General features: G+C 49.3%; 2 protein-coding genes across 2 annotated transcripts; both read left to right on the top strand.

Moving 5' to 3' along the window:
* Window positions 1-206: 206 nt before the first annotated feature.
* Window positions 207-2730, top strand: APOA5 (apolipoprotein A5). The gene is made up of 4 exons (XM_003313313.6): window positions 207-260; window positions 748-828; window positions 943-1054; window positions 1576-2730. The coding sequence occupies exons 2-4, from the start codon at window positions 780-782 to the stop codon at window positions 2513-2515; spliced, it is 1101 nt and encodes a 366-aa protein (XP_003313361.1). The 5' UTR covers window positions 207-260; window positions 748-779; the 3' UTR covers window positions 2516-2730.
* Window positions 2731-4649: 1919 nt separating this feature from the next.
* ZPR1 (ZPR1 zinc finger) lies at window positions 4650-14204 on the top strand. The gene is given in 14 exon segments (NM_001280293.1): window positions 4650-4836; window positions 5012-5173; window positions 5596-5686; window positions 6074-6144; window positions 6890-6976; window positions 7136-7258; window positions 7626-7673; window positions 7847-7913; window positions 8320-8390; window positions 9144-9233; window positions 9734-9844; window positions 10518-10604; window positions 12922-12987; window positions 13702-14204. Coding segments are annotated over 14 exon segments (1380 nt in total). The 5' UTR covers window positions 4650-4665; the 3' UTR covers window positions 13837-14204.
* The last annotated feature ends 329 nt before the right edge of the window (window positions 14205-14533 follow it).

The following is a 14533-nucleotide window of genomic DNA, read 5'->3' as shown; positions in this document are numbered from 1 at the left end:
GAGAAACTGGGTGAGGAGTTCAGCCCCATCCCCCGTAAAGCTCCTGGGAAGCACTTCTCTACTGGGGCAGCCCCTGATACCAGGGCACTCATTAACCCTCTGGGTGCCAGGGAAAGGGCAGGAGGTGAGTGCTGGGAGGCAGCTGAGGTCAACTTCTTTTGAACTTCCACGTGGTATTTACTCAGAGCAATTGGTGCCAGAGGCTCAGGGCCCTGGAGTATAAAGCAGAATGTCTGCTCTCTGTGCCCAGACGTGAGCAGGTGAGCAGCTGGGGCAGAGGGATGGGGGTCACAGTCCTAAGGGAGGGCATTGCAGGTGGCCTCAGGGGAGAGCCTGGGGTGGCCCCTAAGACGTCCTCTTGGAACATTTTGGCAGAGTTGCCTCTTCGCCCTCGTTATGGCTCAGTTTTTCCACCATGAAATGGGAGGGAGGGAGACAGGTGGGCAGGGGAGAGGTGGTAGAAGTGGCCTAGAGAACTGTTCCTGGGGTCTGGGACCTTTGTGAAGGGGTTAGAGCACCACGCTCCCTGCTATGTGACTGAGGTAGCAAGAGCACGCCCTCTTCCCATGTCTGAGGAAGACACCCTAGCCTCCTTGACTCACCTAGGTCGGTCCTCTTGAGCCCCAACAGCTCTGTGCTCCCCAGCCCAAGGAAGGGGTAACAGGATTTCGGGCAGTTGCCCCTGCAGAGGCCCCCTGGGCAAGTCTCCTGCGCCATGTCCCTTCCTCTCCTTCTTCCCCTAACCAGGCCTCCCTCCACCTGTCTTCTCAGAGCAGATAATGGCAAGCATGGCTGCCGTGCTCACCTGGGCTCTGGCTCTTCTTTCAGGTGGGTCTCCGACCCTGACTTCAACGTGGGGGTGTGGGTGGAGGCTGGCCAGAGGGCCCTGTCCACCCTGGGGGAGGAGAGCCCAGGCCCTGATTACCTAGTCCCTCTCCGCAGCGTTTTCAGCCACCCAGGCACGGAAAGGCTTCTGGGACTACTTCAGCCAGACCAGCGGGGACAAAGGCAGGGTGGAGCAGATCCATCAGCAGAAGATGGCTCGCGAGCCCGCGTGAGTGCCCAGGGGAAGGGGTGTAGGCGAAGGGAGGAGACAGCTGGGCCATGCCATGATGCCCTGCCTCTGCTGCCTCAACCTCTGTGGCCGCTGCTGGGACAGAGGAAAGGAGCGGTGCTAGCTCTGTCTGCAGATCCCGGCCATCCTGGGCTCTTTAGCGCCCTCTGCCTGCAGCCCCCGCCTTGACAACTCTGTAGCTGTTGCCCCCTTGCTCACTGAGGCGCGGGACCTGGGATCAATCGGCAGGACGCCCGCTGCAGTCCCCAGAATCAAAGGATGATGTGGCGCATCTATGTTTCTTTGGAGAGTGTTGTAGGTCTGGATTTGTATGGGCAATGTGTTTGTGCTTCGTGCGTGAGGAGTTGTTACTGGCCAGGGCTAGGACAAGAGCCCTCGACCCTGGGGCCAACGCCCTGCGTCCTTGGTTCCCCCAGAGGATCAGTGCGCGATGACGTGGGGACAAAGGAGATGATGGGGGCTAGCAGTCTGACGGCCTGGATATCTGTCCCCTTCTCCAGGACCCTGAAAGACAGCCTTGAGCAAGACCTCAACAACATGAACAAGTTCCTGGAAAAGCTGAGGCCTGTGAGTGGGAGCGAGGCTCCTCGGCTCCCACAGGACCCGGTGGGCATGCGGCAGCAGCTGCAGGAGGAGTTGGAGGAGGTGAAGGCTCGCCTCCAGCCCTACATGGCAGAGGCGCACGAGCTGGTGGGCTGGAATTTGGAGGGCTTGCGGCAGCAACTGAAGCCCTACACGATGGATCTGATGGAGCAGGTGGCCCTGCGCGTGCAGGAGCTGCAGGAGCAGTTGCGCGTGGTGGGAGAAGACACCAAGGCCCAGCTGCTGGGGGGCGTGGACGAGGCGCGGGCTTTGCTGCAGGGACTGCAGAGCCGCGTGGTGCACCACACCGGCCGCTTCAAAGAGCTCTTCCACCCATACGCCGAGAGCCTGGTGAGCGGCATCGGGCGCCACGTGCAGGAGCTGCACCGCAGTGTGGCTCCGCACGCCCCCGCCAGCCCCGCGCGCCTCAGTCGCTGCGTGCAGGTGCTCTCCCGGAAGCTCACGCTCAAGGCCAAGGCCCTGCACGCACGCATCCAGCAGAACCTGGACCAGCTGCGCGAAGAGCTCAGCAGAGCCTTTGCAGGCACTGGGACTGAGGAAGGGGCCGGCCCGGACCCCCAGATGCTCTCCGAGGAGGTGCGCCAGCGACTTCAGGCTTTCCGCCAGGACACCTACCTGCAGATAGCTGCCTTCACTCGCGCCATCGACCAGGAGACTGAGGAGGTCCAGCAGCAGCTGGCGCCACCTCCACCAGGCCACAGTGCCTTCGCCCCAGAGTTTCAACAAACGGACAGTGGCAAGGTTCTGAGCAAGCTGCAGGCCCGTCTGGATGACCTGTGGGAAGACATCACTCACAGCCTTCATGACCAGGGCCACAGCCATCTGGGGGACCCCTGAGGGTCTACCTGCCCAGGCCCATTCCCAGCTCCTTGTCTGGGGAGCCTTGGCTCTGAGCCTCTAGCATGGTTCAGTCCTTGAAAGTGGCCTGTTGGGTGGAGGGTGGAAGGTCCTGTGCAGGACAGGGAGGCCACCAAAGGGGCTGCTGTCTCCTGCATATCCAGCCTCCTGCGACTCCCCAATCTGGATGCATTACATTCACCAGGCTTTGCAAACCCAGCCTCCCAGTGCTCATTTGGGAATGCTCATGAGTTACTCCATTCAAGGGTGAGGGAGTAGGGAGGGAGAGAGGCACCATGCATGTGGGTGATTATCTGCAAGCCTGTTTGCCGTGATACTGGAAGCCTGTGCCACTACATCCTGGAGTTTGGCTCTGGTCACTTCTGGCTGCCTGGTGGCCACTGCTACAGCTGGTCCACAGAGAGGAGCACTTGTCTCCCCAGGGCTGCCATGGCAGCTATCAGGGGAATAGAAGGGAGAAAGAGAATATCATGGGGAGAACATGTGACGGTGTGTGAATATCCCTGCTGGCTCTGATGCTGGTGGGTACGAAAGGTGTGAGCTGTGATAGGAGAGGGCAGAGCCCATGTTTCCTGACATAGCTCTACACCTAAATAAGGGACTGAACCCTCCCAACTGTGGGAGCTCCTTAAACCCTCTGGGGAGCATACTGTGTGCTCTCCCCATCTCCAGCCCCTCCCTCTGGGTTCCCAAGTTGAAGCCTAGACTTCTGGCTCAAATGAAATAGATGGTTATGATAGAAGTTTGCCTGGCGTGACTCTCATTTGGACCATGTCTGAAAGCAGTGGCCTCACCACTATCCCCAAAGCACACCCATCACCCACTCCATTCCCTTGCTGCTCTTTCTCATCCACCCCCTCCCAGTCCAGGTCTGTCAAAGGGGGTCTGGCTGGGCTCTGCTTCAGGGATCCTGGCTAGACAACGGCTGTCTGTCACACCTGGCAGGAGGGCCTGGGTTACGGGCCCTTCCTCTGCACCTGCACTGTTCACTAGCCTGCTCCCCACAGGACACTGTGCATGGAATGCAGGCTGTGTCTGGAAGAGCTGTGGCCCTGGTGGACCTGAGATTCCTGAGGTGGGCTGCCTCCTTTGTTCCTGCTGTTCTAGAGTTTGAATGGCCTCTTTTTATGCCGGACTCTCTTCTTGGGACTCCCCTCACTCAGGGGCACCAATGCTCCCTATAGATCCCCTGGGAACTGAAACTGGGGTGTGGTGGAGGACGTGGAAAGGGTAAACACAGCCCCTTGTCTTTGGACTGCCCGGTCCAGCCCCCTTTCCTCCCAGCTCAGCCTACTGTCCCCGGGTTCTCAGCACCTGCCTGCTCCCCAACCCCATAGCACAGACCCCACACATATGTAGGCTCATCATGCCTGCAGGCTGGTCTTCCCTGACACCGTGGATTTTGACAATGTTGGCAACAGAACTGGGTTGTGGACCCAGCACCTGGAGAGAGGAAGTGCTAGAAAGGTAGAAATAATAAAAGGTGTTTTTGTTGTTGTTAGGAAACTGGAAAAGCATAGGTCAAGGGCTATGATGGGGATGAGGAGGTAGGAGTGAAAATGAGGGCTGTGTACTTGAGGCTGGGATTGGGGAAGGTAGTGATGAGGACAGAATAGGGAGTGGGAAGAACAGAAAGGGACAGAGGGATTCAGGGATTGTGAGAGAGGGGAAGAGGCTGAGCCACCCGGAGGGGCGACCTAGCACGCAAGCAGCATGTGGCCCAACACTGGAACCAAGCAGCCCGGCTCCGGGCGCACCTTCTCAGGGATTCCTCAGGGACAAGTCCAGCCCCTTGTCGTCAAGGCTCTTGTAGACCGACGTGGGGACCAATAGAACCCCGTGCGGTGGAGCTATTGTGAAGGAGCAAAAAAGTGCCCTGGTTCTAAGAGGACGTCTTAGGGGAAGTGACGGCTGAGTTGGGGTGGATCCGGCTGGCGATGGAAGGTTCGAGCCATATAAACCTGGGAACCGGGAGCCCTTGACGACATTGTTCCCCGAGTGCCCGGAGTCTGCGGCCTCTTTAAGAAGGGAGGCGGGGGTGGTGGCAGCTGGCGGAAGTGACCGGAGAGGGGTGGGGCCGTGAGAGCGGCGGAAGTAGGAAGTCGAGGTCTGAATTGCGCGTGGTGGTCATGGCGGCCAGCGGGGCTGTGGAACCAGGGCCCCCGGGGGCTGCCGTCGCCCCGTCGCCCGCCCCGGCCCCGCCGCCTGCCCCTGATCACCTGTTCCGGCCCATCAGCGCCGAGGACGAGGAGCAGCAGCCCACCGAGATCGAGTCGCTATGCATGAACTGTTACTGCAATGTGAGGCGGGGGCGCGGCCGCGAGCGGCGGGTGGGTAGGGCTTGTGCCGGGACGAGCCGGGGGTCAGACCCAGCCAGGTGGGCCCGGCCGGGGACCCCGAGGCGCGCCCGGAGATAGTAGGGCGGGGAAAAGGAGTTTCATTGATTTTTTCCTTAGCTACTTTCTACTTCACCAGGGCATGACGCGCCTCCTGCTCACCAAGATTCCCTTCTTCAGAGAAATAATAGTGAGCTCCTTTTCCTGCGAGCACTGTGGCTGGAACAACACGGAGATCCAGTCGGCAGGCAGGATCCAGGACCAGGGAGTGCGCTACACTTTGTCTGTCAGGGCTCTGGAGGTGAGAGGACCTCAGAGCAGGTACCTCAGTATTCTAGAGAGAGATTCGGTACTGGGGTCAGAGCTCTGGTCCAGGCGGTCGGATCTTAAATAAATCCCCCTATGTCTCCTAGCCTTAGTTTCTTTTGTAAAATGGTACTGGTGTTGTCATCAGCTCAAGTGAGATAAGATTTGTGAAAATGCTTTGTAAATGTTGTCTGAGGGTATGAAATGAGCAGTAGTTGTTAGGAATAGTATTCTCACCATTTGGACAGCCTGGCTCACACCACCTGTACTATTCGAAAGGAGCAGTCTGGACCCTGTGGAGTGGCGAGAGGGAGAGACAGCTGGGCTGCGGTCTGATGGAAGGGGACGGTCTGGTTATTACTTGAGGAGAAGCTGTTCTGCAGTCTCTTTGTACTGAACGTATTCCTTTCTTCCCAGGACATGAACAGAGAAGTGGTGAAGACTGACTCTGCTGCCACAAGGATTCCTGAGCTAGATTTTGAAATTCCTGCCTTTAGCCAGAAAGGAGGTAAGTTTAAGATCAGAGTATTTGGGCTGTTCGCATGTAGCTAGAATCTTACCCTCTTTCTTGCAAAACCCCCTGGTGCCAGGTCTAATGGTTTGTGTATGGGTTCTACCATGTAATCATTGTGATCTTCATTAGTTAATCATGAGTGGAAAGCTTAGGTAAAACAGCTCGAGATGGTAGAAAGTAATAGTAATACCATAGTGTGTTTATTGTAGAATTTTAGCATCACTATTATCAGACATGAATAGAACCTTGCACCTGGCCTTCTCATTTTACAGATGAGGAAATTAAGACCCAGAGAGTTCAAGTGAATTGCCCAGGGTCATACAGGGACTTGATAGCAGAGCTAAGGCTAAGTCACACTTGTCTTTTGTTCTTGTTCACAAGCTCTGACCACTGTTGAAGGATTGATCACCCGTGCTATCTCTGGCCTGGAGCAGGACCAGCCTGCACGAAGGGTAAGCTGGGGTTTTCTGATTGTAGCAGCTCAAGGAATAATTGCTTATATAGAGTGTCCCATGTGTCTGAAGAGTCTCTGACTAAGTGTTGGAAACTTTCTGGGTAAGCATATGGTGGTGCTGGAGCTGCTAGGATGTTGCATATGTTATAATTATTGTCTTTTCCACTTCCCTCCCTCAGTATATATTCAGGCCTCATCAGACAATATAACATTACCTCTGAAGAGCCTTTCCTAATCCCCTTGGGTTATCTGTGTTTCCTGAGTATTCCACTGCATCTTATATTTATTATGACAGAAGTAATATATTATAACTGCAGACAATATAACATTACCTCTGAAGAGCCTTTCCTAATCCCCTTGGGTTATCTGTGTTTCCTGAGTATTCCACTGCATCTTATATTTATTATGACAGAAGTAATATATTATAACTGCATCTTTAGTTATTTGTCTCCTTAATTGGCTGGGGAGTCCCATGAGAGGACTGATATATTTACTATTATATCTCTAACATGGCATGAGTGCCTGGGCTAAATGGTTGAATGAGTGAGAAAAATGAGGCTCACCTGTCACCACCCGTCAACTTCAGGCTTGTTTGCTACATCTCATTGTGAAGCCTGAGTCACTCTGTTTCCACTCACACTGAGATAGGTGGTGACTTCCTAATGGAAGTAACATGGGCATGACAAGGGGCAGGGCATAAGGTACACCACCAGGGCTGATGCTTTACTCTCTGTTCATGGCAGGCAAACAAAGATGCTACAGCTGAAAGAATTGATGAGTTCATTGTCAAACTGAAGGAGCTAAAGCAAGTAGCCTCCCCTTTCACTCTGGTGAGTATTGAGAGACTGGAGTTGCCCTTGATTAGGGGAGGAGGGACCATTAAGACTGCTGGGATTTTCCACTGTGATGCCTGCGTGGTCTGATAGTAGGTGATGTAGGATTGTTTATGATTTCCTTTTGCAATGACTCTCTCTTCTCCCATTTGTTAGATCATTGATGATCCCTCAGGGAACAGTTTTGTGGAAAACCCACATGCTCCTCAGAAAGATGATGCCCTGGTGATCACACACTACAACCGGACCCGACAGCAGGAAGAGATGCTGGGGCTCCAAGTAAGTGGACTGAAGGATCCAGAAGAATGCTCTGGAATTATCGCGCACTCTGGATTGCTTGGAGTCAGTGGAACTTATTTTGCTGCTGCTGCTCTGTGTGCCCTATCTCAGCATGTTTGTGCTTCTCATCTTGCTTATGTCCAGGACTTGGGTAAACTTCACAGAAAGGATGGCAGTGGCTGTGATCCTATCTTAAGTCCTGTTCTTCCTTTGGTTGGGGCTTTACTTTGTGGTTTCTCTAACTGATGAGGTGGCACTTGACATAACTGATGAGGTGGCACCTGAGCATTTCTCCCACTCCAGGGCAGGGTGTTGGGGACGCTGAGGTATACCTGCCAACTTGCGACGTGCATCTTTGCTATTTTAGGAAGAAGCACCAGCAGAGAAGCCAGAAGAGGAAGATCTCAGAAATGAAGTGAGTCACATTGGCTACTGGTGAGGAAGGAGCAGAGTTGTGGGCTGAGACTGATGCTGTTCAGCATCTGTCTTGTCACCCACATAGATGACCACCAGCATACCAACTGAGTGTCTTTAGCCTGAACATCCCATCTGAGAGGGCTCACCCTTTGTCCCCATGTTGTGTTGCAGGTGCTCCAGTTCAACACAAACTGCCCAGAATGCAATGCCCCGGCTCAGACCAACATGAAGCTAGTACGTATCTTTTGCCAAGCAGTTGGGTTGCTCTTCATCTGACTCAGGCATGAAGATTATAATCAGGCTGGGAGCATCCCTTTCAAGGAAAGCACATGCTTTATACCCAGTGATAAGGAAGATATTATCTTTGATTAGACTGTATACCTTGGGTTTTGTGTTCAAAGAGAAAATTAGGCCATGGTCACTAGACTGTGTGTGTGTGACCTGAGCCATGCCTTCAAATGTGTGAACAGGGATCGCCATGGGTTGGGAACTTGCCCTCTTCTGGAGGACTCTGTGGGCTGCCTCTTGTGAATATTTCCTGCAGTTCTGGGACCAGCATATGTTTGTGTGGGGTTTGGCTTTGTTTTTCCCCAGATGGTGGTCTTGTTCGCCTGGAAGTAGATTTCCTTAACTCCGTTTTCCAGAAATCCCTCACTTTAAGGAGGTTATCATCATGGCTACCAACTGCGAGAACTGTGGGCATCGGACCAATGAGGTGGGTGGGCGCCATTATTTGGGAAGAAGACTAGCTTAAGGGTAACCCCCTTTTAACTATCATTCTTCCTAAGTACTTCAGTACTCGGGGGCAGGGGGTGTAGAGTAGCTTGGGTCTTTTTCTTAGGTCTAGTGTAGGGTGAGGAGCCCTAGAAGGAACGGGAATTAGCCTAGAGAAGAAGAGTTAGAGATTCTATAACTTGTTTAAGACATATTAAAGGTTGATGATATGGAAGAGAGAAGTCTTTTGACCCACTCCTCAGAGGTGTGGAAGTTCAGGGAGGCAGACTTTGACTTCACAATGAAGAACTCAATAGAGCTGTCTGAAAATAGAATGAGCTGCCTTGGAGAATTATAAATTCCCTTCCCCTGAGTGTATCTGAGTATAAGCTAATTAAATTCTTTAACCAGAATATTATAAAGGAGACCCACACATTGGATGCAGTGGATGAAAGGACTGCAATAAATGCTTAAAAGTCTCTTTCAACCCCAAGAGTCTTTTTTTTTTTTTTTTAAGGTAAATTCAGAGTTTATTGGCAATTTGGGATAAGTTTTGGCATGTTACCAGGGTTGGGCACTGTTCCTGGCCAGCTCTTGGTGTTTTTGGTTTGGCGACTGCTGTTTAGAAGGCTCTTTCTTTGGTAGCTATTAATGGGCCTAACTGATTGGATGTCCAAGCCTACACTCCAGGTCTCCTGGGTACCAAGTGAGGCTCAGGTCTTCTCTCAGTTGCTCCTGACTGTTATCTATGCAGGTGAAATCTGGAGGAGCAGTAGAACCCTTGGGCACCAGGATCACCCTCCACATCACAGATGCCTCAGATATGACCAGAGACCTCCTCAAGGTAACAGTCTGCTTGGGAAAGTCACTGTCATCCTTATAAGTTAGATAAACTGTCTCTATCTAGGGGAAGTTGTCTTTTAGAAATAACGTTCAGGGACATGAGGTATCTCCTACTTCCCTGGCTTTGAGGACCCCTGAGCAGAGGGAATTAATCTAAGATTGGAATTGCAGGTTTAGAAGGCGACCCTGTTAGCTCTTTCTGATGACCTGGTAGCTTTTTGGCCTCCAGTGTCTATCTGGGTCCTCTTCTCTGTCTGTCCCCTAGTGACAGGATACCTGACAGCTCGAAGCTATGACTGAGTTTCCCTTTATTAAGTTGGATCTATTCCCGTGGTTCAGATGGACAGGAGTGAATCTCAAGCTTTAACAAGGGAGTCAGAGAAAACTGAGGCAGCTGCCCTTGTCCGCAGTCTATCACTGCTGGTATTAATTGGGCAGGAGGCCTCTGGTTGGCTTTCTTTGCTTCTGACTTAAAGCTTAAACTGACCTCTCATCTCACAGTCTGAGACTTGCAGTGTGGAAATCCCAGAGCTAGAATTTGAACTGGGAATGGCCGTCCTCGGGGGCAAGTTCACCACACTGGAAGGGCTGCTGAAAGACATCCGGGAACTGGTGAGTCACCTGAGAAGTGTGTAAACCACCTTTGAGCAATTTGGCTGTGTGAAGAGGGACTGGAAGACTTCAGACATCCTAATTTTCGGTGCTGGTAACTGTGGGTTTCTTTGCCGTAAAGCTGGTTTAAGAGACTTAAATATTACTTTGGATTGTGAAGACAAGTTTATGGGAAATGTTGAATGGAAATTCCAGGCCTAACTTTGGGACTTTATAGTTATTTTGTGGTCTTGGATAAGTCATTTATTTTACTGTAAAGTTAGGGGATGAGGGTCCTTCTAGCACCTAAAACTTCCCAACATAAAAAACATACATGTATGGGTTGACTTAGCCCAAATATTTATCTTCTTGATGAATTATTTCACTTGATTCTCTGTTGGGCATTTTGTATTTGTAAATTGTACTTTTTCTTTGCATTTCTTCTCCAAATTCGTATCAGAGGTCATATTCTAAGAACATGTTTCAATTTTGTTTTACATTGCCAGTTTTGTTATCTTGGCACATTATCCCATAGACTCCTAGGAGTGATGCCTTGGTCAGAAAGGTGGTGTGGGCTAAATGGAAACCAAGTTTCCCTGACAGGGCACCTACTGTCACCCCCTGCCTAGTTTATGGTCAGGCCTAACAAATATAAAGCCAGTATTCACACAGTTTGGATTATCATTTATTGCAGGTGACCAAAAATCCTTTCACACTGGGCGACAGTTCCAATCCTGGACAGACGGAGGGACTACAGGAGTTTAGCCAGAAGATGGACCAGGTAAGAGGTCACTGGCTAGTCAGTACTTAGAATCCTGGGGCTCCAGTGAACAAGAGGCTGCATGCTCATGTCTTGCCACTTTTTGAACATCTAACCATCATGTTGGGGATTCTTCTTCTGGTTTTCTTTTTTTTTTTTTTTTGGAGACAGAGTCTCGTTCTGTTGCCCAGGCTGGAGTGCAGTGGCGTGATCTCGGCTCACTGCAACCTCCGCCTCCCGGGTTCATGCAATTCTGCTGCCTCAGCCTCCCAAGTAGCTGGGATTACAGGCGCACACCACCACGCCTGGCTAATTTTTTGTATTTTTAGTAGAGACAGGGTTTCACTATGTTGGCCAGACTGGTCTCGAACTCCTGACCTCGTGGTCTGCCTGCCTGGGCCTCCCAAAGTGCTGGGATTACAGGCGTGAGCCACCGCACCCGGCCCTCTTCTGGTTTTCTATATTCCATGTCTTCTTTCTTGTTTTTCTCCCTTATTTTGTTAGAGCATCTTCTCCAGTAGCTTCCTGGGAAAAAGTGCATGGGAAATAAAATTTCTGGGACCTTCCACATCTGAACATGTCTTTATTCTGTTATCACACTAGAGTGATTATTGGCTGGGAATACGATTCTAGGATAGAAATAATTTTTTATCAGAATTTCGAAGACTGCACTATGGTCTTCCAATTTGGTAAAGACATTGCACTACAGTCTTCCACTTTGGCTATTGAGAAGTCTGAAGCCATTTGATTGCTGGTCTTTTATATGTGACCTAGTCTCGTGATCTCTTCATTTCCTTTGATGTGAAATTTCAGGGTGTGCCTTGGTGTGGGTCAATTTTCACCCACTGGGCTAAGCACTTGGTAGATGTATCTTTTCAGTCTGGAAAACTCATGTGGTTCAGTTCTAGGAAGCTTTCATGAATTATTCTATTGAAGATTATCTTTTTTCTGATTTTTTTTTTTTCTGTTCTTTCTGAAAACTCCTGGGTTTTAGATATTAGACTTACTTGTCTGGTCTTCTATAATTTACTCTTTTTTTTGGTCCTATTTTTGGTTTCTTGGTTTTTTTGTTCTTTGGGAGATTCCCTCAACTTTATTTTCCAACCCTTCAATTGAGGTTTTCATTTCCACTAAAACTTTTATTTTCCAAGGAGCTTTTTAAAAAATAGCATCCTGTCTTAAGGATGTAGTATTTTTTCTTCTTGAGGATTATTATTTTTAAAATTTTTTCAGCATGCAGTTTATATAGCACTTATTGATACTGATGTTGGATCTTTTTTGACATTTTATTCTCCTTGCATCCTTTTTTTCCCCATTTGATTTCCCATCTTTCAGTGTTAAGGGCTTTGCTCAGATGTCTGATAATCATTGATTGTCTTCTTACAAGTAGCGGGCTAAAGACCTGAGTGGGGGGTGAGCCTTGTTGACATGGGGCTTATTACAGGGGAATTTAACTTAGCTGTTTTGCTGAGGTGGCCTCCAATGCCAGAATTGTTAGGTCTTTCCTCTTGGGCTAGTCAGACAAAGAGGCTATGCCTGCCAGACAAGAACCAACCCAATTTATATTACAGAATCCTCCAAAGTTTTAAGAATTGGTGAAATTAGGTAGCTCTGAAAGTAGAGGGGAAAGGATCTAAAATAAGGACTGTTAGAAAAGCCAACATCAGCAAGCTGTGGACCAGGGGGTGCTGGCCCAGTTGAAGGTAGAGGGAAAGGACTCAAGAACAAGGAGGTTAAATGACTGTGGCTGTTCCATTTCCTGGCCTGAGGGTAAAGGCTTGGCTGGCAGTGTTCTGAGAGCTGTGGGAAGGGGGCTGGGGTGTGTATGTATTCTGTTTCCCATAAGCTTACATTCATTCAACCTACTTGTTCTTGATTCCTTTCCCTCTACCTTCAACTGGGCCAGCACCCCCTAGTCCACAGCTTGCTGATGTTGGCTTTTCTAACAGTCCTTATTTTAGAACCTTTCCCCTCTACTTTCAGAGCTACCTAATTTCACCAATTCTTAAAACTTTTGGGGATTCCGTAATATAAATTGGGTTGGTTCTTGTCTGGCAGGCATAGCCTCTTTTTTTAAAAATTTTTCTTTACTTTCATTTATTTCATTTCTTTTTTTATTTATATATATTTATTATACTTAAGTTCTAGGGTACATGTGCACAACGTGCAGGTTTGTTACATATGTATACATGTGCCATGTTGGTGTGCTGTACCCATTAACTAGTCATTTACATTAGGTATATCTCCTAATGCTATCCCTCCCCCCTCCCCCGACATAGCCTTTTTTTTTACCAGGGGTTATGTAAAATTTACTTGCTGTGTTCTCTCTCTCCTTTAGATCATCGAAGGTAACATGAAGGCCCACTTTATTATGGATGATCCAGCAGGAAACAGTTACTTGCAGGTATAGTAGACCTTCCCTGATGTTTCATAGAGATACATTTTCTGATCTTCCTTGAATATGTATCATTTCCCTAGAAACTGAAAGACTTGATTCTAAATGGACTGCTTTTTACCAAGGAGGCAGAAGTTAGAAGATATATAAGGGAGAAAAGAGGGGGGTGTGGGAGAGGATTTTTTTTTTAAGTGTATGTAAAGAAGGAAAAAAAAAGGATACTCTGAGGCCCCTTTTTTTTCTGTAGTCAAGCTCTTGTCCCAGTTCTGGAGTTTTCATTTTGCAAATCTGATTATGGATTGAGGAGAAATGGTACCTTGTCCAGAGGCCAAGATAGGAAATTGATAGGCTTTAAGTTGGCTGAGGAGAGAGTCTGGTGATTGATGTACCTTTACCATTTATTGGATACTTACCATGGGTCAGGCAAAACTCTTCTAAGTTCTTTCCAAGATTGAGACCATTTGTCATACTTTTCATAAGAAGGTGCAGATAATAACAAAATAGGTGGATTGTTCCCTGATTCTGGGGCTGGGGTCTTCTACCCCTGGCCCATGTGGGCTCTGTTGCTACCCACTAGTTCAGTCTAGCCATGGGAAATTGGAGGCCAATAAAAAGAAAAAAAACCCAAAACTCATTCTGTTCTTGGGAAAGTGGGAATTGGAAGCTGCCTGCAGAGAGGGGGAGTGGCACGGCGGCACTGATTGTCTCTCCTTGATCTTGCAGAATGTGTATGCGCCTGAAGATGATCCTGAGATGAAGGTGGAGCGTTACAAGCGCACCTTTGACCAAAATGAGGAGCTAGGGCTCAATGACATGAAGACAGAGGGCTATGAGGCAGGCCTGGCTCCGCAACGGTAGCAGTGGGTGGCTCAAGGGCCAGCCTCCAGCGCTGCTCTTTCTGTAGGTTATTTATTGGTATTGGAAGAAGGCGAAGGCTGGGAGTGTCTTTCCCACCAGCCCTTGCCCATGGTGGGGAGGACATCTGGTCTGAGTCAGAGATCTGTGCACACTTTCTAAACAGCTTGTGATGCAAGTGTGAGCCTATTGTGTTACTTGACCTTATTTTGGAATTTTTGAATTGGCCTAGGAGGAAACCCAGAAATGAACCAGGGGTATGTCATTATCACTTTTTTCATATCAAGTCCTTACCCTCCTTCCACATAATGCTCTGTCCTCTAAGGTTGGAACTCTGAAGTTGGAGAAGGTGGAATAAAGTTACACCTGGAGTTTGTTGTTGGTTTTGAGTATATAAAATACTGACTTTGAACAGGAAAGGAGTCTCCTGAGGGGAGACCGAGTCCAGCACAAGTGAAGGAGTTACCATTGAAATGATGACTTTCAAACAGCACTGGCCTCTGTATTGACCCTATCCTTGTTTGATATCATGCTGTTAGAATTCAGCCTCCTAAAGAAAATTTTCCCGTGTATCTACTGTAATTTGGGGATTGCAGCTGGCATTTAATTCATTCCTTCAGCAGATGCTTGCTTATCTACTTTATGCCAAGCACACCACAGAACAGAGGACAAAATAAATCTCTTTCATGGAACTTGAAGT

Source organism: Pan troglodytes, chromosome 9 (assembly GCF_028858775.2).
Source record: "Pan troglodytes isolate AG18354 chromosome 9, NHGRI_mPanTro3-v2.0_pri, whole genome shotgun sequence".
Taxonomy (NCBI): domain Eukaryota; kingdom Metazoa; phylum Chordata; class Mammalia; order Primates; family Hominidae; genus Pan; species Pan troglodytes.
This window is presented reverse-complemented; position numbering and strand designations above follow the sequence as displayed.